Source organism: Pipistrellus hanaki, assembly GCF_964339955.1.
Source record: "Pipistrellus hanaki genome assembly, chromosome: 1".
NCBI classification, from domain to species: Eukaryota; Metazoa; Chordata; class Mammalia; order Chiroptera; family Vespertilionidae; genus Pipistrellus; species Pipistrellus hanaki.
This window is the reverse complement of record NC_140503.1, coordinates 29,403,559-29,424,740: the sequence shown is the minus strand read 5'-3', so window position 1 is coordinate 29,424,740 and position 21,182 is coordinate 29,403,559. Positions and strand designations below refer to the sequence as shown.

The 21,182-nt window shown below is 43.2% G+C and overlaps 1 protein-coding gene and 1 long non-coding RNA gene across 3 annotated transcripts in view; one reads left to right on the top strand and one right to left on the bottom strand.

The window, feature by feature from the left end:
- SGPP1 (sphingosine-1-phosphate phosphatase 1) overlaps positions 1-19,815 on the bottom strand; it is a 32,763-nt gene extending 12,948 nt beyond the window's left edge. Inside the window, exon 1 of the mRNA XM_084897461.1 lies at positions 18,955-19,815. Within this exon, the coding sequence (XP_084753587.1) occupies positions 18,955-19,671 (717 nt within the window). The 5' untranslated portion in view covers positions 19,672-19,815. The remainder of the gene's footprint in view (positions 1-18,954) is intronic.
- LOC311613452 overlaps positions 1-21,182 on the top strand; it is a 165,576-nt gene that overhangs the window by 128,938 nt on the left and 15,456 nt on the right. The gene's annotated exons all lie outside the window — the stretch shown is intronic.

Here is a 21,182-nt window from a genome sequence, read left to right as displayed (position 1 = left end):
CGGTGGGCGGTGTGCAGGAGGCAGCTGGTCGATGTTTCTCTCTCATTGACATTTCTAGCTCTCTCTCTTCTTCCTCTCTGTAAAAAAATCAATAAAAATATATTTAAAAAAAAGAATTCAGCCCTTACTAGTTATTTGCAGCTTCACCTTTTATTTTTTAACTTCTACTTGTAATGTTGAAGACCTATCCATTTCCCTGGGTTTAAAAGTCAGTCAGCCACCTCCTGCACATACTCTACCTTGAGATCTCCATGGAGCTAAACCCAACAATACCTCAAACCAAAATCATCATCCTGCCAGCGAAACTTGTTCCTACTTTCATATTTGCTATTTCATTTGGAAACATTTAATACACAAAGTTTAAATGATAAATATGAATTATCTTTTACTTCTTCCTTATCCTTCCATTGCAACCCATAATCAAGTCTTGCTGACTTTACCTTCTAAATATTTCTTGATTCTGTTATCTCTTCTCCATTCTACTTACACTGCTCTTGTTTAGATCCTCATAGTTTCTTTTCCAAGCTCTATTTTTTCCAGCCATTTTCCCATATGCATAAAGAACATGACTAATGAGCAAAAAGAATGTAACCATATAATGAGATAAGTGCTATAATGGGAGTACACTAAAAGCCCAGAGAGAGTCTACAGAATGGGCATTTAACTTGGTTTAAAGATGTTAACAAAGACTCCCAGATTAACTAAGATTCAAGTTATCCTGAAAGGTAAGTAAGATTTAGTCTTTAAAGAGAAAGGAGTGAATACAGGACAAAAGAGGTGGGGGGCATTACAAACATCAGGAACACCATGAGCAAAGGTGTGTACTAGGCATTAGGTAGTGTCTAGCAGAATAAGCTTACATTCTTCCTGGAGAGAGGCATTACATAGTAAACATAAAATATGCACTATATAAATATATGAGCAATATATGAAAACAAATTTTACAAATGTGGTAAGTACTATGGAGAAATAAGAGAACAGGTATTGAAGAAACATTAAACATTCATCAAATATTCTTTGTGTTCCTTCTACATTTTCAGGTTTACCTGCAGCTAGATTGGGGACCAAGTGACTAGTTTTGGCCAGTGAGCTCGGAAAATGTGACTTATGCCACTTTCAATCAGTCTATGAACTTTCTTCTCTACAGATATGACCCTGGAAGCCACATGCATCACAACAAGGAATGAGGAGATGCATCACAAGATGGGAAACCTAAGTAGAACAAAGCTAGCCCATAATGAATATGTAGCAAAAATGAGAAGAGCTAAGATTGGGGGGGTAAGTCATCTCAGAGCATAATCAAGCCTATCATAATTAAAACGGTAATAGAAAAAGGATCAGATATTTAGGAGTATGTGTCGGGCAGGTTAAAGTAGTAAATAAAAGACTACTATGTGTGGCTCAGTGGTTGAGCATAGACCTATGAACCAGGCGGTCATGGTTCAATTCACTGTCAGAGCACATGCCCGGGTTGTAGGCTCAATCCCCAGTGGGGCATGCAGAAGGCAGCCAATGAGTCTCTCTCATCATTGATGCTTCCCTCTCTCTCCCTTTCCCTTCCTCTCTGAAGTCAATAAAAAAAAAAAAAAAAAAAAAGGGAAAAAAAGCAAAGACAGTAAATGCAAGCAACCAATGGATGTGTCTACCTCACGGGTGATGTTTCTGTTTCTGTCTCTTTCTCCTTCTCTCTCCACCCGACCCCCCTCTAAAAAAAATTAATGGGAAAAATATCCCTGGGTGAGGATTAACACACACATCCTCAGGTGAGGATTTTAAAAAAATGTGAACTGAAACATTTTCAATTCAATCTATTGTTTTGATCTATTCATATCTGATGTCATTTTAGTTACTGTTTCTCTTTTGAACTCAAATCACAAAGTATCAGTTTAACAATAGAATTAATCACATAAATATTAATTATAATCATAAATATTATATATTACAAACCATAATAAGGAAAGTACTAATTGTTACCATACTAGTTAATATAGCCTTATGTTAACAAAATAGGATCCATTTCTCAATTCCTATAATAGGGAAGGGATTTGTGAGGAAAGAAGAGAAAGGCTATGTGTTATAGCTCATATCATTTTAGAGCTGCAAGAAAGAGCACAGTTTCCCAGATAGTTAATTAAGATGAAGAAATTCCTGACTGCCTCTGCAAAACCAAGTGTAGATATAGAAGAAATAGTAAATCCAGTCTTCCATTCTCACTTTCTTTTTTAAAATATTGATTAGAGGCTCGGTGCACAAAATTCATGCATGGGGGGACCCCTCAAGGGAAGTCCAACTGCCCGTTTAGGCCTGATCCCACCTAAATGGGCAGTCGGACATCCCTCTCACAATCCAGGACTGCTGGCTCCCAACCACTTGCTTGCTCCTAGCTTCTTGTCTGCCAGCCTGATCACCCCATAACCACTCCCCTGACAGCCTGGTTGATGTCTAACTGTTCCCCTGCTGGCCTGGTCCCCCCAACTGCTCTCCCCCAGGCCTGGTCCCCCCCAATTGCCCTCCCCTGCAGGCCTGGTCCCCCCCAACTGTCCTCTCCCAGGCCTGGTCCCCCCAAACTGCCCTCCCCTGCAGGCCTGTTCCCTCCAAGTTCTCTTCCCTGCAGGCCTGGTCACCCCCAACAGCCTTCTCCTGCAGGCTTGATCGCCCTCAACTGCCCTCCCCTGCAGGCCTGGTCACCCCCAACAGCCTTCCCCTGCAGACCTGGTTTCTCCCAACTGCCCTACCCTGCATGCCTGGGTCCCTCCCCAACTGTCCTCCCTGCAGGCGTGGGTCCCCCCCAACTGCCCTCCCCTGCAGGCCATCTTGTGGTGGCCATATTGTGTCCACATGGAGGCGGCCATATCTGACCAAATGGAAGTGGCCATCTTGTGTGTTGGAATGATGGTCAATTTGCATATTACTTTTTTATTAGATAGGATTTCAGAGAGGAAGGGGGAGGGAGAGAGATAGAAACCTCAATGATGAATCATTGATCAGCTGCCTCCTGCATGCCCCCTACTGGGGATCAAGCCTGAAACTCAGGCATGTGCCCTGACCAGGAATCAAACTGTGACCTCTTGGTTCATAGGTCAATGCTCAGCCACTGAGCCACACTGACCAGGCCGCTCTCACTTTCTACTTCTATTCGTACCTAATTCAACCCTTTATTTCTGATAAATAAACAGGCTGGATTTTTTTTTTTTTTTTAAATCCAAAGTTCAATTGTAGGCAGATGTTAAAAGAAATGAATGTGGATTTGTTCTTTACTGAAATGTTAAGAATTTTTTTTTTCTTAATTCTCATTTGAGGATATTTTTCCATTGATTTTTAGAAAGTGTGGAAAGGAGGGGGAGAGACACATAGATTGGTTGCCTCTCACACACATGCTTCCAGACCAAGGTCAGGGATTGAGCCTGCAACTTAGCTATGTGCCTTGGGCTAGAATCAAACCTTGGACCCTTCAGTCCCCAGGCCAACATTCTAACCACTGAGCAAAACTGGCTAGGGCATCACTCAGTTATTTTTAATTATATTTTTCTTATAATGGAGCTAGGTACAAATTTCACTTAATTAGAGGTATAAGAGATGCTAAAGGTATTAGTTTCACTCTCCTTGCTTTACAGATGAAGAAATAGACCCAGAACATGCTAAATAACATGTAATAGTGTATTCTAGTGGCCTATTCTGATGCCTTTTACAATTTATTATGCTTGTTATTTTCTACATTTTATCACACACAAATACAGTAGGTAATAATTTAAGTTTGGCAGCAGTTCCTAGTTTCTATTTTCTTTTTCTTGGAGAATGTTGACCTTTATCAGCTGAATTTATGTATCTCCTCAAATAAGGTTTTTACTTAAACTCAATCTTTAGGTTAAAAAAAAGATGAAAAAAAAATGTACAAGTCCTCACATTATTTTCAAATTAATAAAAATTTACCAAAACCAAAATAGGGCCTCCCAAAGCTTTTAATTACAAACTTTCTAATCTTTTCATTGCACATCCTACTACAGGAACACTTATCTAAACATTTCCTTCAGTTATTCTACTGAACAGTTGTATTCTTACTGATATGCTTTCCTTAACTATTTATCACACATAATCAGAATTATTTTTTACGTTATGGCATTTTCCACTTACATTCATGGAAGTTAGTAAAAGAAGTCAATAAAATTACTTGCAATTAAAGCAATTACAAAAACTATAATAGAATTAAAATTTTTTAGAGTGATTTAAATATAGACAAAGGCAGACACCAGAAAAAATTATATTTTGAATTTGAGGAATGGCTAATGTATATGTAAATAACTTTTTTTTAATTTTATTGATTTTTAAAATATATTTTATTGATTTTGTACAGAGAGGAAAGGAGAGAGATAGAGAGTTAAAAACATCAATGAGAGAGAGTCATCGATCAGCTGCCTCCTGCACATCCCCTACCGGGCATATGCCCGCAACCAAGGTACATGCCCTTGACCGGAACTGAACCCGGGACCCTTCAGTCCCCAAGCCGATGCTCTATCCATTGAGCCAAACCGGTCCCGGCAAATTTTATTGATTTTTTTATAGAGAGGAAAGGAGAGAGATAGAGAGCTAGAAACGTTGATGAGAGAGAAACATCGACCAGCTGCCTCTTGCACAACCCCCACCGGCGATGCACCCGCAACCAAGGTACATACCCTTGACTGGAATCGAACTTGGGACCGTTCAGTCCGCAGGCCAACGCTCTACCACTGAGCCAAACCGGTTTCGACACATTTGACAATAACACATTAATGATATACCTGCCTGGTTCTCAAACATTGCTATGTTAATGAAAATAGATGCAATCTTTCCGGAAAGCCTTTTCTGTCTATACATAAAAGAGCTCTAAATGGTCTAAATGTATATACAATGACCCAGTAATCTCTCCTAGAATTGTATACTAGTTCTATATACAGAAATGTGGGCAAGGATCCATACATTATAATGTTTATCATAAAACTATATATACCACGAAACAATGAATATACCAACATTTACTGATTATGTCATAGTTTAAAATATGGGTTTTTGGAACTCCACAAACCTAGCTCTAGCCTTTTACTAATGCATTTATTGGGAATCTAAGTAACAGAAATCTTGAGAGGGAAAAAAAGATATAAGTATGTCACAGAACCCAAGGCAAAATGAGGCTAAGCTTTAAGAGGAAACCGGAACTATAAACAGGACAGTCATAGGACCATCTTTTCTTTAGATATATTTGCTTCATTCTTTTTCTGCAGACTAGCTTCTCTGCTCTTCAGTCCACATGGTAGATGAAGGCTTCTGAATGTACTTCTTCACTGAGGAACCCTGCCCAAACTCAGTATCTATTCTCAAATCTTGGCGGACAAGATTCTATACAGAAAGTATTGGCTGCCCTAGAGGTGAGGGGGCTTACAGAGGGCTGGTAGTGAGGCGGACGCCCCAAACGGTGCCCATTTCTTCAGGTGTGGGAAGTGGGCCAGTTTCATAATCTCGTGGCATCATAATTTCCTCATCTCTATATGGACACCCAAAGGTGTAAAAACTATTTTGTAGGAATATAAAAAATTTTATTCTTAAGAATGTTTCTAGAAATTTTTGCTGATTGGAAAATTTGTGACATGTGTTAGAATTTCTCCAGAGAAATAGAACCATTGAAGTTAGTAAAAGTCAATAAAATGATTTGCAATTAACTTGCCTAACTTCAATAGGATGTATGTACACACACACACACACGAGGCCTGGTGCACGGATTCATGCTCCGGTGGGATCCCTCAGCTTGGCCTGTGCCCTCTCTTAATCCGGGACTCCCCAGAGGATGTTCAACTGCCGGTTTCAGCCCAATCCCCACAGGCCAGGCAGTAGCAGTGCGTGAAGTGCCAGGCGGCGGCGGGGGGTGGGGTGGGGAGCCCGAGCCCCATCCAGGCACCCTGCCACTCCCTCACCCAGTCCCCACTGCGCCTGCCGCTGCCACTGCTCAGTAGTTATGCACAGAAGCGGGAGAGAGCCCCGTGCCTGGCTTTGGTCAACTGAAGGGCGCTCCTGCTGTGGGAGTGCACTAACCGCCAGGAGGCAGCTCCTGCATTGAGCCGTCTGGCCCCTGGTGGTCAGTGCACATCATAGTGACCAGTTGCTTAGGCTTTTATATAGAGATAGAGATTTATTATAAGGAATTGGCATATCAGGAGGATGTCCTAACCAACTGAACTACCTGGCCACGGCCTAAAATATAGCTTCTAAAATAAAAGTGGACCATGGGGCCATGGTGCGCGGGTGGCAGGTGAGGCACTTCACCTCTGGAACCAGAAAATCTAAAATGGAGAGAATATTTGACCAGGCTCCCTGAAGTGTAGAAGGTTAGAACGTTGACCAAGGAAGAAGCAGATGATGCTAATACAGAAAGCTAAATTAAGACGCACAGAAGTACAGAAAGGAATTGAAGAACTCAAATTAAAACTTGCTGCTAGAGCAATTGATAGTTTTTAAAACTGCAGGCAGCTCTCTCTCTCTATGGAGCATGCCCAGAGGGTGATCTCTCTCTCCCTTCTGGAGCAGACCTGCACCTCTCCTCCCTCTTTCACCTCTCAAGGCACATCTCTCTCCCTCTTTCCCTTAAGCTCCAAGGACCTTGCTTTTGCCTTTGTAACTTATTTTCTGAGCCCATTTCTTCTACAGCTCATTTCTTCTACCTCTGTGACTTTAGAAACTTTCTCTTATAAAAAAGAAAGAAGAAAGGAAAGGAAGAAAGGAAGAAGGGGGAGGGAGGAAGGAAGGAAGGAAGGCAAGAATGAAGAAAGGAAGAAATTTCAATCACAGGCAAGTGACTAGTGAGGCAGGCAACTTTTCATGGAGGAGGGAGAAATAATTGCTATAAACAACTACAGCACATCTAGCAGCACTTTCTGGAGAGCAAGACACCAGGTTGCTTTGAGATTCATTATGGAGATACCAAATTCAGCAAAAGGGCAAACACCTGGAGATTCCAGACTGCAAAAAGCTGATTACCAGGCAGGAATCTAAGCAGATGACTAAAGACAGAGCAAAAGACAGAGCAAATCCATGTGGCTGGTAAAGAGCTGACAGGTAACTCAAAGTACCCATAAAGCAATTGCAAATCAAGGAGAACTAACTGCATTGGACAACCTGACATCAGATGGTTAAAAATATTAAAGAATGAGCCCTGGTCAGTGTTACTCATTTGGCATTGTCCCATGCACCTCGAAGTTGCCATTTCAATTCCGGTTCGATTCTTCTTAGCCCAGGAACATGCCTGGGTTGCAGGCTCCATCCATGGTGGGGGGTGTGCAGGAGGCAGCTGTTTGATGATGTTTCGCTCTCACATCAGTTTTTCTCTCTCCCTTCCCTCTCTCTAAAAAGCAATGAAATTATTTTTAAATAATACATTATTTTTAAAAATTAAAGAATGAGGGAGGAGGGGCAGGCTAGAAGGAGTCAATGGGGAAAATAAGGAGACATATACAATACTTTCACCAATAAACAATTTTTTTAAACATTAAAGAATGAGAAAACCACAGGCCAGGCTGGATTCAATGAAACAGCTGTCATAAGCAACTGCTTTTGCCCACCAGTGTGGCTCAGTAGTTGAGCATCAACCCATAAACCAGGAAGTCATGGTTCCATTCTTGGTCAGAGTACATGCCCGGGTTGCGGGCTCAATCCCCAAAAGGGGGTGTGCAGGAGGCAGATCAATGATTCTCTCTCACTAATGTTTCTCTCTCTCTCTCTCCTTTTCCCTCCCTCTTTGAAATCAATAAAAATGTATTATTTTTTAAAAACAACTGCTTTTGCCAACAGGGCTGGTGGGCGTGGCTGGTGGGATGAGGCCTAAATGGGCAGTCGGACTCTATCACCACAATCAACTTTAGAACATTTTCATCATCCCATGAGCAGTTAGGCATCAATCAGGCTGGCAGGGGAGTGGTTAGGGGGTGATCAGGCTGGCAGGCAAACGAGCGGTTGGGAGCCAGCAGTCCTGAATTGTGAGAGGGATCCCAGATTGTAGAGGGTGCAGGCTGGGCTGGACATACCTTGTTCCCCTCTCCCCCCATGCATGAATTTTTTGCGCTGGGTCTCTAGTATTTCAATAAGCTATTATTTTTTAAAAAAATTTTTTGAGGGTACATTTATCAAAACTGGGGACAGTGAAACAAGAAAGGGCTTAGGAAAGAAGCAGCAGCAGGAGACAACCTAGGCAGAGCTGCTTTGTCTCTAGGAATGTTCTAGGAAAGAGATGAGCTTAGGCAGGGCTGCTGTGGCTCACGAACAAGTCTTTTTTTTTTTTTTTTTTTTTTTTTTGCCTCAAACTACTTTTTATTTGCAACTACATGATTTCACACAATTCTTCGAAACAATGACATAAAATATATTTCCCTGCGTATAAATAACTTACATACTCTCCATAAAGTAAATGCTCAAAGGTGCTATTATAACAGATCGACCACTCCTACAGTGTTCTCGTATGCAACAGAGTTGATGCACAATATATAAATACTCAAATCCAATATTAAAAACTCAGGCACTTGACTAACTTTAATAAAATACGAAGAAATCTTATTTGACTTTTATTTAAGGGGCCTCCAAGACAGGCTCAAAGGGGTTAACCTTGGACAAGCTGCTGCTGCCCATTGCTCCCCTAGTTGCAAGTCTTCTGTGATCCCTTAGAGTTTAGGAGATGAAATGAAAGAAGGGCATGGTGGGTAGGCTCCTGGGAGTGGTATCATGCTAAGCTTTATATATTAAAACACACACACACACACACACACAAAAACAAACAAACAAACAAACAAAAAAACACAACACAGTAAGTAGAGGTGACAGGATCTGTTTTTGACCATAAAAGATTAACTGTTATAAGAACAGCTGCTCCACTGTAAATAAGAAAAGTAGCCAAATTATATGAAACAACTATTTTCAAATATTGGGAAAACAGCAGCAAAGGACTGTGATGAAGAGAAAAGGGAAACATGAGATAAGCCCTATGATTGCCCGAGCATGCTGCTATAAGCAGTTTCCAGGCTGTAGCATGGGAAGAGGAACCAAAACAAAGTTCAGCAGTCTCACTGAATCAGGAGAAAGACTGGAGTTCCCCGAGCCCAAAGCAGCCATATTTTGCAGGTCAGAGTACTGGAGAGAGGGAGAGAGGAATCTACACAGAGAATGAGCCCTGTAGAAAGGTCTCTGAAAAATGTTAGGTGAGTACTAATCTGTGCATGATGGGGTAAAAATCCACAAGGCTGGAAAACGACACTAGAAAGCAGTGGTCCATACAATTCTCAAAGCTCACATAGCTCTGGAATTGTTTTCCCATCAGGCAGAGAGCTGAGGAAACTGGGTCTTTAGAATACCACCTTATTAGTAAGTTAAAGTAGCTCTAGACTATGGTTAGTCAGGACCCACTCTGACAAGCCATTTAATTATACACCAGAACAAAATCCAACACTATTGAAAGGAATACAACAAAATCTAAAACTCTATGAAAATTACCAGCAAAGAAGCAGGAGAATGTGATCCATAGCCAGGAGAAATAGTAGAATCACATAAGAGATGACGAGATTAGGGATAAGGGCATTAAAACTCTTACAAACATACTCAGGAAATAAAGGAAAACAGGAACATAATGGAGAAATGGGAGGTTTAAAAAGTATCTGAAATTATATCCCATCCTACTTGATTGATGAGCTTACCAGAAAATTAGACATTGCAGAAGATGAGTAAACTTAGAAGTCATAGGAATAGAATCTATAAAAATTAATCAGAGTAAAAACACTGCCATAATCATCATCATCATCATCATCATCATCATCATCAGAGCATCAGTGATCTGTAAGTTACTAGTGTTAAACAGTCTAACATACTTGAAATTAAAGTTCCAGGAGGGGAGGGGGTTGGGGAAAAGAGGATAAAAAATATTTCTAAAAATAATGCTTGAACATTATACAAAATTAATGTAAGTTTTATAACATATGTAGATGTAAAACATCTGATGATTAATTCTAAGAAGGGGAGAGGGAAAAATGAAAGTTTACTGTTGCAGTATATGTTATATATTAAGTCCTCAGTTAATACTGTAGATAAATTCTTAGAAAGTGCAACTTTAAGTAAAATGAGACATAACAAAAGCAACTTTACCATAGGCTAATTGATAACAAGAATTAGGTTTCTACAGTATATTTCTGGTCACAAAAACATCACCAAACTTCTAAATAAAGACTCAAGCCCAGCCAGTGTTGCTCAATGGTTACGTGTCGACCCATGAACCAAGAGGCGATGGTTCAATTCCAGGTCAGGGCACAAGCCTGGGTGGCAAGCTCAAACCTCAGAATCCAGGAGGCAGTCGACTGACGATTCTCTCTCATCATTAATGTTTCTATTTCTCCCTTTCCCTTCACCTCTTTAAATAACTGGTATATATAAAAGACTCAAAAACTTCTAGTATTAAACATTGAAATAAATGTGAGCTATATATACATTTAAGAAAGATTAATTTTAAAAGTAAGATAATTCCTTTCCAACCTGCTTATTCCAGTTCCCCAAGGGGGGTGCGAGCAGGGGCCTGATTGAGCCCTGCCGATTATCTCCCAGATCAGCAGCAGCGGCAGGGGTGGGGCCGTCGCCCAGCTCCCAGGCACTGAGGAAGTTGGGAATCCCCTTTCCTTTCTTCCTCCCTTCCTCCCATCATCCCTCTCCCCCCCCCCCCCCCCACACACACACACACAATCCATCACCCACAGACAGCGACCTGCAGGCCCTGACTGCCCTATTGGGGGTTGGTCCCTAGGCTGGGGGGTGGGTGGCCCCTCCATGCCAGATGCTCGAGCTTCGATTGCCAGCCAGGCCTAGGGATGGCAACCGTGCATGTATTTTGTGCACCAGGCCTCTAGTCAATGATAAGAGGGAATCATTGATTGGCTGCCTCCAGCATGGCCCCTACAGGGGAGCAAGCCCACAACCTGAGCATGTGCCCTTGACCGGAATCGAACCTGGGACCCTTCAATTCACAAACTAACACTCTATCCACTGAGCCAAGCCAGGTAAGGCCATAATGTGTCTTTAGGTGATTTCCAGTTGTGCAAACATCAGAGTACACCTACACAAATGTAGATGGTACAGCTACTTCACACCTAGCTTTCCGAGGAGGAATAATTTCCCCTCTATTCTCCTGGGTTCTTGGCTGAGACACCACAGGAATAAAAGACATATTAACAGGAGAAAAACAAACAGAAGTTTAGTAACACCTCCTGTATACACTGGATGTGATCTCTGAACGCATAATAATCAGGCCACTCAGTGGATATCCTATATAATAAAAGGCTAATATCAAATTGTCCCCTCAACCAAGAGTTCAATTAGCAAGCAGGCAGGCCAACTGCCCAATTCCCCTCCCCCTGGTCATGCTGCCAGACCCTACCCATACACAAATTCATGCACTGGGCCTCTAATATATACATACACACATATACGTATACGTATACATATACATATACATATACATACACATACACACACATACATACACACACATATATATGTATACACACACACACTGAGTGGCAAGATTATTATGCATTCAGAGATCATAATAATTTGGCCACTCAATGTATATCCTATATAATAAAAGGCTAATATGCAAATTGTCCCCTAGACCGGGAGTTCGACCAGCAGGCAGGCAGGCCAAGCGCCCATGTCCCCTCCCCCTGGCCAGGCTGGCTGGACCCTACCCATACATGAATTCATGCACTGGGCCTCTAATAGACACACACACACACACACACACACACACACACACACACACGAGCGGCCAGATCATTATGCATTCAGTTCAGAGATCATAATAATCTGAGCACTGAGTATATAAGGGAGAGATGCAGGAAAACTTATTTATCTCCCCAAATGGCTGAGACCACCACCCTAAAATACCATCTTCAGTAGAAGATAGAAGATGTTTCAAGTGGAAGGATTCAGTGAAGAGAGGTTACCAAAAAAGAACAGTAAACAAGGGTAAGGTTGTTATGCAGATTTATGTCTTTTCATCTGCATTGAGAAGATAGGTCAGCACCCTGTTCCACACACAAAGGGTAAATTCTACTTGATTTTACAAGTTTCTCCCATGTGTGCCATTTATTTTAAAAATATTTTTATTGATTTCAGAGAGGAAGAGATAGAAACATCAATGATGAGAGAAAATCATTGACCTGCTGCCTCCTACATGCTTTACTTTGGGGATTGAGCCAGCAGCCCAGGCATGTTTCCTGTCTGGGAATCGAACTATGACCTCCTGGTTCACAGATCAACGATCAACCACTGAGCCATGCCAGCTGGGCGATTTCTTAAAATTAACCAGCGCAAAATAGCTTTCTGTCAAAAAGATGTATTTTGGAGTGACATAACTTTCCCTACAGCTCCTAGGTCCACTATAATCCTACAGCATGTTACTGTACTGAATACAGAAGGCAATTGTGACATAACATAAGTACTTGTGTAATACTTTGCACTACTACACGAAAACAGCTACCAGATCACTAGGCAATAGTTTTCCAGCTCCGTTATTATTTTATGGGGCCAACTTTATAAATGTGTCTTTCCTTGGTGGAAATGTCATTATTTGGCACATGACTGTAATACAGAGTATACTGCTATGGACAGGCAGTGTAACAGCAACAAAGTGTCACTTTGCAGCCAAATTTCCTGGGTTTGAATCCTGGCTCTGTTACGTACTTGCTGAGTCATCTTGCACAAGTTGCTTAACTTCCTTCTGCCTCAGTTTCTTCTATAAACAAGTGGTAATTCTCATAGGGTTTTATGGCAATTAGAAAAGTTAAGTGATTTAAGGCATTGAAAACAATACCAAGCATAATATTAGTATTTATTAATTTCTGAGTTAAGAAAAGGAAAATCTCCACAGTATATTTCTACTTGAAAAAACAAGGTCCAGAACAATATGGAATGTACCATCTGTGTAAAATATAAACTATATAAATATATGTCCATAAAAGTAAAGACTTATCTCTAGAAGGCTAAACAAGAAATATAAAACAATAGCCGAAACCGATTTGGCTCAGTGGATAGAGCGTCAGCCTGTGGACTCAAGGGTCCCGGGTTTGATTCCGGAAAAGGACATGTACCTTGGTTGCGGGCACATCCCCAGCGTGCAGGGGGCAACTGATTGATGTTCCTCTCTCATAGATGTTTCTAACTCTCTATCCCTCTCCCTTCCTCTCTGTAAAAAAATCAATAAAATATATTAAAAAAGAAAAGAAAATAAATATAAAACAATAAATCCTTCTGGAAAAGAGATCCTGCTATCTTTGAAACAGAAAAGAGAAATGTACTCTTCTTTTTGTATTTTTATGTAAATGTTGAATTTTCCCATTCAAATCAGTAAAATTAATTTTAAATCAATAATTAACAATAAGCATTTTTAAAAATCATGAAAATGTGTATTTTAAATGCTAGGTTAAAAAAAAAAAAGTAGCAAACCAATTTTATTTCCCCTAAACTGTTTCTTGCCAGGATTACCACAGTGATCAGCTTCCCTCGGCTCCTGAAGCAATTTCTGGTCTTTGTCTTTTGTGACCAACTTTTGTAAATCTTACTTCTTGCCTTCCTTCCTTTTATCTTTTCATGATTTCACAGATGTCATCCTTTATTATCAATAATAAACTATACTTTGATAGAATTGATAGAATATCTTCTTATGTACTTTTCTTTTCCCAAAGCTCTTATGTCAAATTTATTTATGTCAGGAATATAAAGGAAAAGGGTGATCAAATCTGCATTGGATCTCAGTAAAGGTCATTTTGTTTAGAACACAAGTATTTATGGATACTGTATATATGTGTGCATACACATTATCTTCTCAAGGATATATAGCTTATTTTTATGTTTTAAGAACAATGCTATCTATTTTAAAAAATCAAACCTTGATCTCTTGGTTCTTGGGTCAACATTCCCACTAAGCCACACTACCAGGTGGAAACTGGCTTTATTAAACAAGATCTTGAGTGAATGTCATTTTTAAGAGATACCTGCATAGACTCTGGATGTCACCAGAAAGCTTTAAGGAATTTAAGACTGACTTTGGTCCTGGACAGGTAGCCCAGCTGGTTAGAGTATTGTCCCAATACACCAAGGTTGCAGGCTCAACCCCCTATCAGGGTACATACAAGAGTCATGCCTAAATCCGTGGAACAACAAATCAATGTTTTTATCTCTCCCTTCCTGTCTCTCTGATTAATAAATAAAAGATAGACTTTGGAAGCTGATAAAAGCCCCTTGAAAAAACTGTTTGGTACCCTGCTTATTTACCTGGTTTAGAGTGGTCTTTCCAGGTGAAGAATGAAGGTGGCTTTCCTGGGAGATGGCAAAGAAAGAACCTCACGGCATTTTGGGGTACCTCAAGAACTTGAGGAATTCACCCAAATCTATGGGAAAGTCGGATGGCAACTATGTGCCGTGGCTTCTTCACCGGAGAGGCTACTCAAAGTTCAATCTGGAGATTCCTTGTGAGTCTCAGATTTAAGAGTCTATGGGATCAATTACTATTCTTGTTGAATTTTTGCAAATAATCAAGCCAAATTTATTGAAACTAGACTCAGGCAGTAAGTGACCATCTTTGAGAAAAATGAGGGTGATTTTAGGGGGAGAAATTGTGTTTCCATAGAATCTACAGGGTTGGGCAAATGTAGATTTAAGTTGTTCATATGGAAAATAATACAATAATTAATAAGTAATAATACATGATAAACTCTGTTTCCCATACTCCTACTTTAAAAAAATGTATATTTTATTCATTTTTTTACAGGGAGGAAGGGAGAGAGAGAGAGAGCTAGAAATGTCGATGAGAGAGAAACATCGTCCAGCTGCCTCCTTCACACTCCTCACCGGGGATGTGCCTGCAATCAAGGTACATGCTCTTGACCAGAATCAAATCCAGGACCTTTCAGTCCGCAGACCGACGCTCTACCACTGAGCCAAACCGGTTTCGGCCCCATACTCCTACTTTTGCCACACCCTGCATAATACAGTTATGGATATTAGACTCTAGTTCAGCTAATTGTATTTAAGGTTTAATTTTCACCTATAAACTGGACTGGCTCCTGAATTTTTCTAATTTTCTTAAATATTTGGCTATAACCCTCCAAACTTTTCATTTTTCTACCGTCCTTTGACATGGAATTACTAAAAACTAAATTTTTTCTGAGTCTTGCAATTCCAAATGGCAGCTAAAGCACATAGTATAGACTTCAGAAAAATCGCCACAACAGCTCATACTTAAACAGTCTCAGTGACTGACGCTCTGTAAGCCATGCAGAATTCACCAGAGCATTGGATGGCATTGTCAGAGACATTAAACAAGGCAGACAAGTAAGATCAGACAGTCACTGCCTACTTTCATTCCAGCAAAAGAAACTTTGAGACTTACATTCAGAAATTGTCTTGACTGACAGCCTTACAAACTCAGGAACTGGTTTATAATTTGCTCTGATCTTTACCCTTTTTTTCTTTTGCATTCATAGACATACTCCTTGCTAAATACCTGACTGCTTGCATACACAGTATAGGCCTCACTCTGGGAACCTATGTGTATCACAGCCTCCTGAAAAGAAACTCAACACATTTAACTGAACTGAATTATTCTCGAAACTGCATGACTGAACCAATAAAATACGGAGGAAGCTACCAACTTACTGGTTGCTTCTAGAATGTAGAAAGTTTATCATTTAAAACTAGAGGCCTGGTGCACGGAATTTGTGCCCTTGCGGGGTATCCCTCAGCCTGGACTGTGCCCTCTAGCAGCCCTGGGAGGATGTCCAACTGACGCTTAGCGGGCCCAAGCCATCAGTCAGGCATATCCTTAGCATTGCCTCGGAGGCAGGAGAGGCTCCCATCACCGCCACTGGGCTCACCAGCCAACAGTGAGCCCGGCTTCTGGCTGAGCTGTGCTTCCCCTGTGGGAGCACACTGACCACCAGGGGGCAGCTCCTGCGTTGAGTGTCTGCTCTGGTGGTCAGCATGCATCACAGTGACCCATCATGCCACGGTTCGGTCATTTGCATATTAGCCTTTTATTATGTAGGATTTCAAAGGCAAGACTAAAGGGACAAAAATTATGCCAACCTGAAGCTGCTTTTTGGATACTGACTTTAAGCCACTTAGTATTAAGAAACAAAAAACTCAGAACCTTAGACTATGCCCTCCCCCTCCTTTCCTGCCTAAGAGATACAGATAGAGAAAAACATGCTCCAGGAAGGGTATTTTAGGATGCTGCCTTGCCCTAATTTGAGTTAAATATGGTAAATAAGAGGGCTTCAGGCACCTGCCGTTGTCTGGATACCCACTGTATCCTATTGTTTATGAGGGGTCTTAGGGGACAGTCCTGCCCAGTGAGTTCTGCCCTTTTTCACCTGGCCCATTCTCACTTCTAAAATACCCCTTTCCCTACCTTCACCTTTTTCCTTTGTTTAAACAGTTTTATAAACCCAGTGTTGGCTCACTATCTTTGAGAATTTTCAGGGATTTACCATGACTTTGTGAATCCCCCAGGCACACATATTAAACTTTTATTTTTTCCAATTTTAAAAAAAAGGTCACCCTGGCTGGGTAGCTCAGTTGGTTGGAGTATCATCCTGATACACCAAGGTTGCAGGTTTGATCCCTGGCCAGGGCACAACCAATGAATGCTTAAGTCGGTGGAACAACAAATCTCTCTCTTTCTCCCACCCCTTCCTTTCTAAAAATCAATAAAAAATATCATTTTTTATTTTTTTACTGAATTATTACAAACAATTGTAAACATAAAACTTTCATAAAAGGGAGCCTATCTTTCAAAATGACTAACCAAAAGATAAACAATTATTCAAATTTAGATGTATATTTCAAATTTATAATAAAAGATGTAAAATAATGAATTTAAATTAATTATATAAGTGTAATTAGTGTTTCCACATGAGTAAAATGATAGTTTGCAACTAGGAAATTTCTAAAATCCTGTATAGCTCCAATTCTAAAATTTGTATACAAAGTCCTCAAACTTTGAATTAAATATACTAGGTTTGTTCAAACTTCCTGTTATAGCATGTTCTGAATGAATGATGAATAATAAATAACTATTTTCTCTGCTAATATTAATAGCATGCAACATAACTACTCATTGAGGAGGAGTTACATAACTATAGATTCCTGAAAGCCTCATGAATATATGAAAAACATTAGCTAAACAGTGAACATCATGCCAAACATATCTGAATACAGTACCTTAACTTGTGAAATATTTAGATTAAATAAAATTTGAGATATTTATCTGTACACATGACAAGGGGGCACCACTTTATCAGCTGAACATTACTGTAAATCTCCTTTTCTTAAAAAAAGGAAAGAAAGCCTGTCCTCGGTACCCTTCCCTCGGAGTTGTGTCATTCTTAGTGTGCACATTGAGTATTTTCCACGTGCGGTAAGAGAGAGGCACTGGCAGAAGTGTCCGTGGGAACAAGATGTTATCTATAATGAAACTAAATCTGGAAGAAGTAAGCTCATCATAAAGGAGTGTTACACAGAGTGTGTATTTCTCAATGTAAGATGATTTTATGCTGTAATGGAAAAAACCTGGAGAGCCGGGACTGGTTTAGCTCAGTGGACAGAGCGTCGGCCTGCGGACTGAAGGGTCCCGGGTTCGATTCCGGTCAAGGGCATGTACCTCGGTTGCGGGCACATCCCCAGTGGGGGGTGTGCAGGAGGCAGGTGGTCGATGTTTCTCTCCCATCGACGTTTCTAACTTTCTGTCCCTCTCAATTCCTCTCTGTGTAAAATCAATAAAATATATTAAAAAAGAAAAGAAAAGAAAAAACCTGGAGAAAGTCTGACTCCTTAGATTTCCCCCATAAATATTAACTTTATTCTTAAACTAAGGGACTGGTCTTACAATTTAAAACACTATGGAAACAAGACAGCAGCCTAAGAATAACTTTTGCATCTTTAAGAAAGAGTTTTTAAGCTTACCTTACGGACCAGCCAAAAGAAGTGGGCAAACTATAGAGAGTTTACCAAGTAAATACTCTTCTCAAATAATCAGGCTTACTCTGCTTGCCATTTCTACAAACCCACTCATCTGATCAAGAACTCTCGTTTTAAGAATAAAACCACACTTAAAACACACACACACACACACACACACACACAAAAACAAAAAAAAAAAAAAAAAAAAAAAACTAATGCCACGAGCCTAAGGCAGGAGCTCAACAATAGATACTACAGATTAGTGATCCAGAAGATAAAATGTGCCACATCAGCAACTTTGCAACCACACCCCTTAAAAAAGAGAACTCGGTCTTGTTCTCCATGAACTTCCATAACGGGTAGTAGCTCTTTCGTTTAAAAGACACTGCCTGGTCTGACCATCCTGGTTTTGGAATGACACTGTGTTAAACACTGTCTCAGAGCCAGGCATACAACTTTGCCTACGCCTGAAACTGTCAGTTTGGGGCGGGGGAGACGACACCACATACTACGGTGAAACGTAATCTTGGTTACCTGACAACTCATGTTAAGGACACTATCCTTCATCACAACTATATTCTGTGCATCACAAGGCTTCAACCCGCTTAAAAAAAAAAAAAAAACAAAAAAAAAAAACTCGATCAAAGCCCAATGATCATGGGATTCCTTCAAACACCGCGTATCCTCTGGGTGCTAAGAAAGGCGTTCACTAAGAAAATACGGCTTGATGGCCAAGTCTTCCAGGTTTCCCCGATCACTTATACTCTTTCAAACCTAGGAACGGGCCTGCGTGTGGGCGCCGGGAAACCCTTGCAGAAAAGACAAGTTTGGGAGGGAGGGGCGCGAGCCGCCCAGTGACAATGACCGTGGCCGGCAGAGAGAACGCCGTGTTCCCGCACCGCCCGGAGGCTGCGCGGGGCGAGGCGGCGCGGGAAGGAGCCTTACCTGCCAGCGGCCGTAGGTGAGGAGCACGATGGAGATGGGGATGGCGGTGCCGGACATGGCGTGGGTGGAGGGCATGCTGTACTCGGAGTTGTAGAAGACCTCCAGCTTGACCACGGGCGGCGAGGCGGGCCGCGGCCAGCGGACGATGTCCTTGGTGCACTGGCCCAGGTACATGACCAGCACCCAGATGACCACCAGCCGCCGGCCCACCAGCGCGTCCAGGTTCCAGAGCCAGAAGGGGAAGAAGAGGATGTAGAAGAGCTCGTTGCCCAGCTCGGTGCCCAGGCAGAAGAGGTAGTAGAGCGGCCAGTTGCTCACGTGGGCCAGCTCGCCCTCCTCGCCCGTCAGCGAGTTCCGCCGCAGGGCGCCCGCCGGGCGCGCCGAGGCCGGGCCCAGCTCGGCGGCCAGCCCGTTCCGCACGCCGTTGGGGGCGCCGCCGCCGAGGCCGCCGCTCCCGCCGCCGCCCGGCTTGGCCGGGCACTGATTGCGGTCGCCGCCGCCGGGGGGCTGGGGGCCCCCGCACGCCCCGGGCCGGCGCTCCCGGCCCCGGGCGTCCCCGGAGCGCGGCGCCTCCGCCTTCTCGCCCTCCCTCGGGGCGGCGGCGGCGGCGGGGCGGCTCGGCGGCGCTCCCACCCCGCACAGCCGCTGGAAACGCGCCACTTTGTGCGGGTCCTGCAGGCGCGCCGCCAGCCGCGCCAGGCGCTGCCCCAGCGACATGGTAACGGGACCCGCGCGCGGTCCGCGAACGAACCCGAGGACGACGGCCCCGAGTCGTTCCCGCGCGCCGGGTTCTGCTGGGTGACGGCGCCACAGGCCGCAGCCGCCGCGCGCCCCTCCCTCGCCGCGCGCTCCGCCACCGCCCGCGGCCTCCACGCGCCGGCGCGCGCCGGGCCCCGCCCCCTCGCCCGCCCCGCCCCGCCCCCGCCCGCCGCCCCGGGGGGAGCGCGGCCGCCGAGCGCGCCGGCGGCGACTGGGTGCCGAGCCCGCTCCGCTGCGCCCTCGGCTTCGCCTGAATCGCCTCCGGGCGTCGCGGCGCCCGCTCTCCCTCCCCAACTCCAGCCCCGCTTCCTCCCCACGGTCCCGGTCCCGGTCCCGGGCTCGCTCCCGCGGTGCCCGCGGCCGGCCGAGCACCCGGATATCCCGCTGGCGCGGAACCAAACGGTGAAAGAAGGCGAAGGAACCACCACGCGCCCCGAGTCGTTGGGCTCAATCATCACCAGTGATGACAGAGCGGCGGCTCCGGGGTGGCGGCCCTGCGAGCCCCGCGCCAGCGGACCCGCGGGGTCAGGGCTGGGTGTGGCTCCCGGGACGAGGCTGTGCCGCTGACCAAATGTGGTAGTAGAAGCACCGAGACCTCAGGTGCTTTTGACTCATGTGTAGGAATTCCTTTTCATAAATTCTAATAGCTGCCGAAACCGGTTTGCCTGAGGACTGAAGGGCCCCAGGTTCGATTCCGGTCAAGGGCATGTACCTTGGTTGCGGGCACACCCCCAGTGGTGGGTGTGCGGGAGGCAACTGATGGATGTTTCTCTCTCATGGATGTTTCTGACTCTATTCCTCTCTGTAAAAAAAAAAATCAATAAAATATATTTTAAAAACTCTAATAGCTGCGGGGCTGGCACAGAAATTGATGGCTGAATGCAGTGTGTAGATTTTTATCGTTTGTTTGATTAGGTGTCTGTCTCACAAGTTACAGATCTGACCTCTAGAAAGAACAGTCTTTATTAGAAAGCCTCAGAACCTCAGGAAGTTGTTTTTGGTAAGGTGAATGCCTATAATGAAAGAATTTGGACCTCTTCCAAGAAGCAGGCTGGAGAATTCCCCCGCGGTTATGTCATTGGAAGCGCTTTCTGCTTTCCCAGGTAGAGTTCTCCTCTCACGGCAATTGTTAAGCTGTGACTTATCCCTGCCCTCAAGATGCTCACAGTATAAATGGGAGACGTAGGGCCCGCTCTAGAGAACAGAGAAAAGTCTAAAATAGAGACGTTAGCACGTGCTCTGGGGAGAAGAAACAAGTGCACCAGGGCGGCAGGAAAGGTGTGAAGAGGTGATGCTGTTCAGATGGATTGTCATTAAAGAGCAAAGTACCAATAGATGGAGGAGCCTACTTTAGGAAGAGAGAAAAAGCGATAAACAGGCGGTGGAAATGAGTCAAGATGTATTTAGTAAACAGCAGCTCACAGAGTACAGGGCGGGAAGGTGGTTGGAATGAAGTTAGAAAGGGAAGA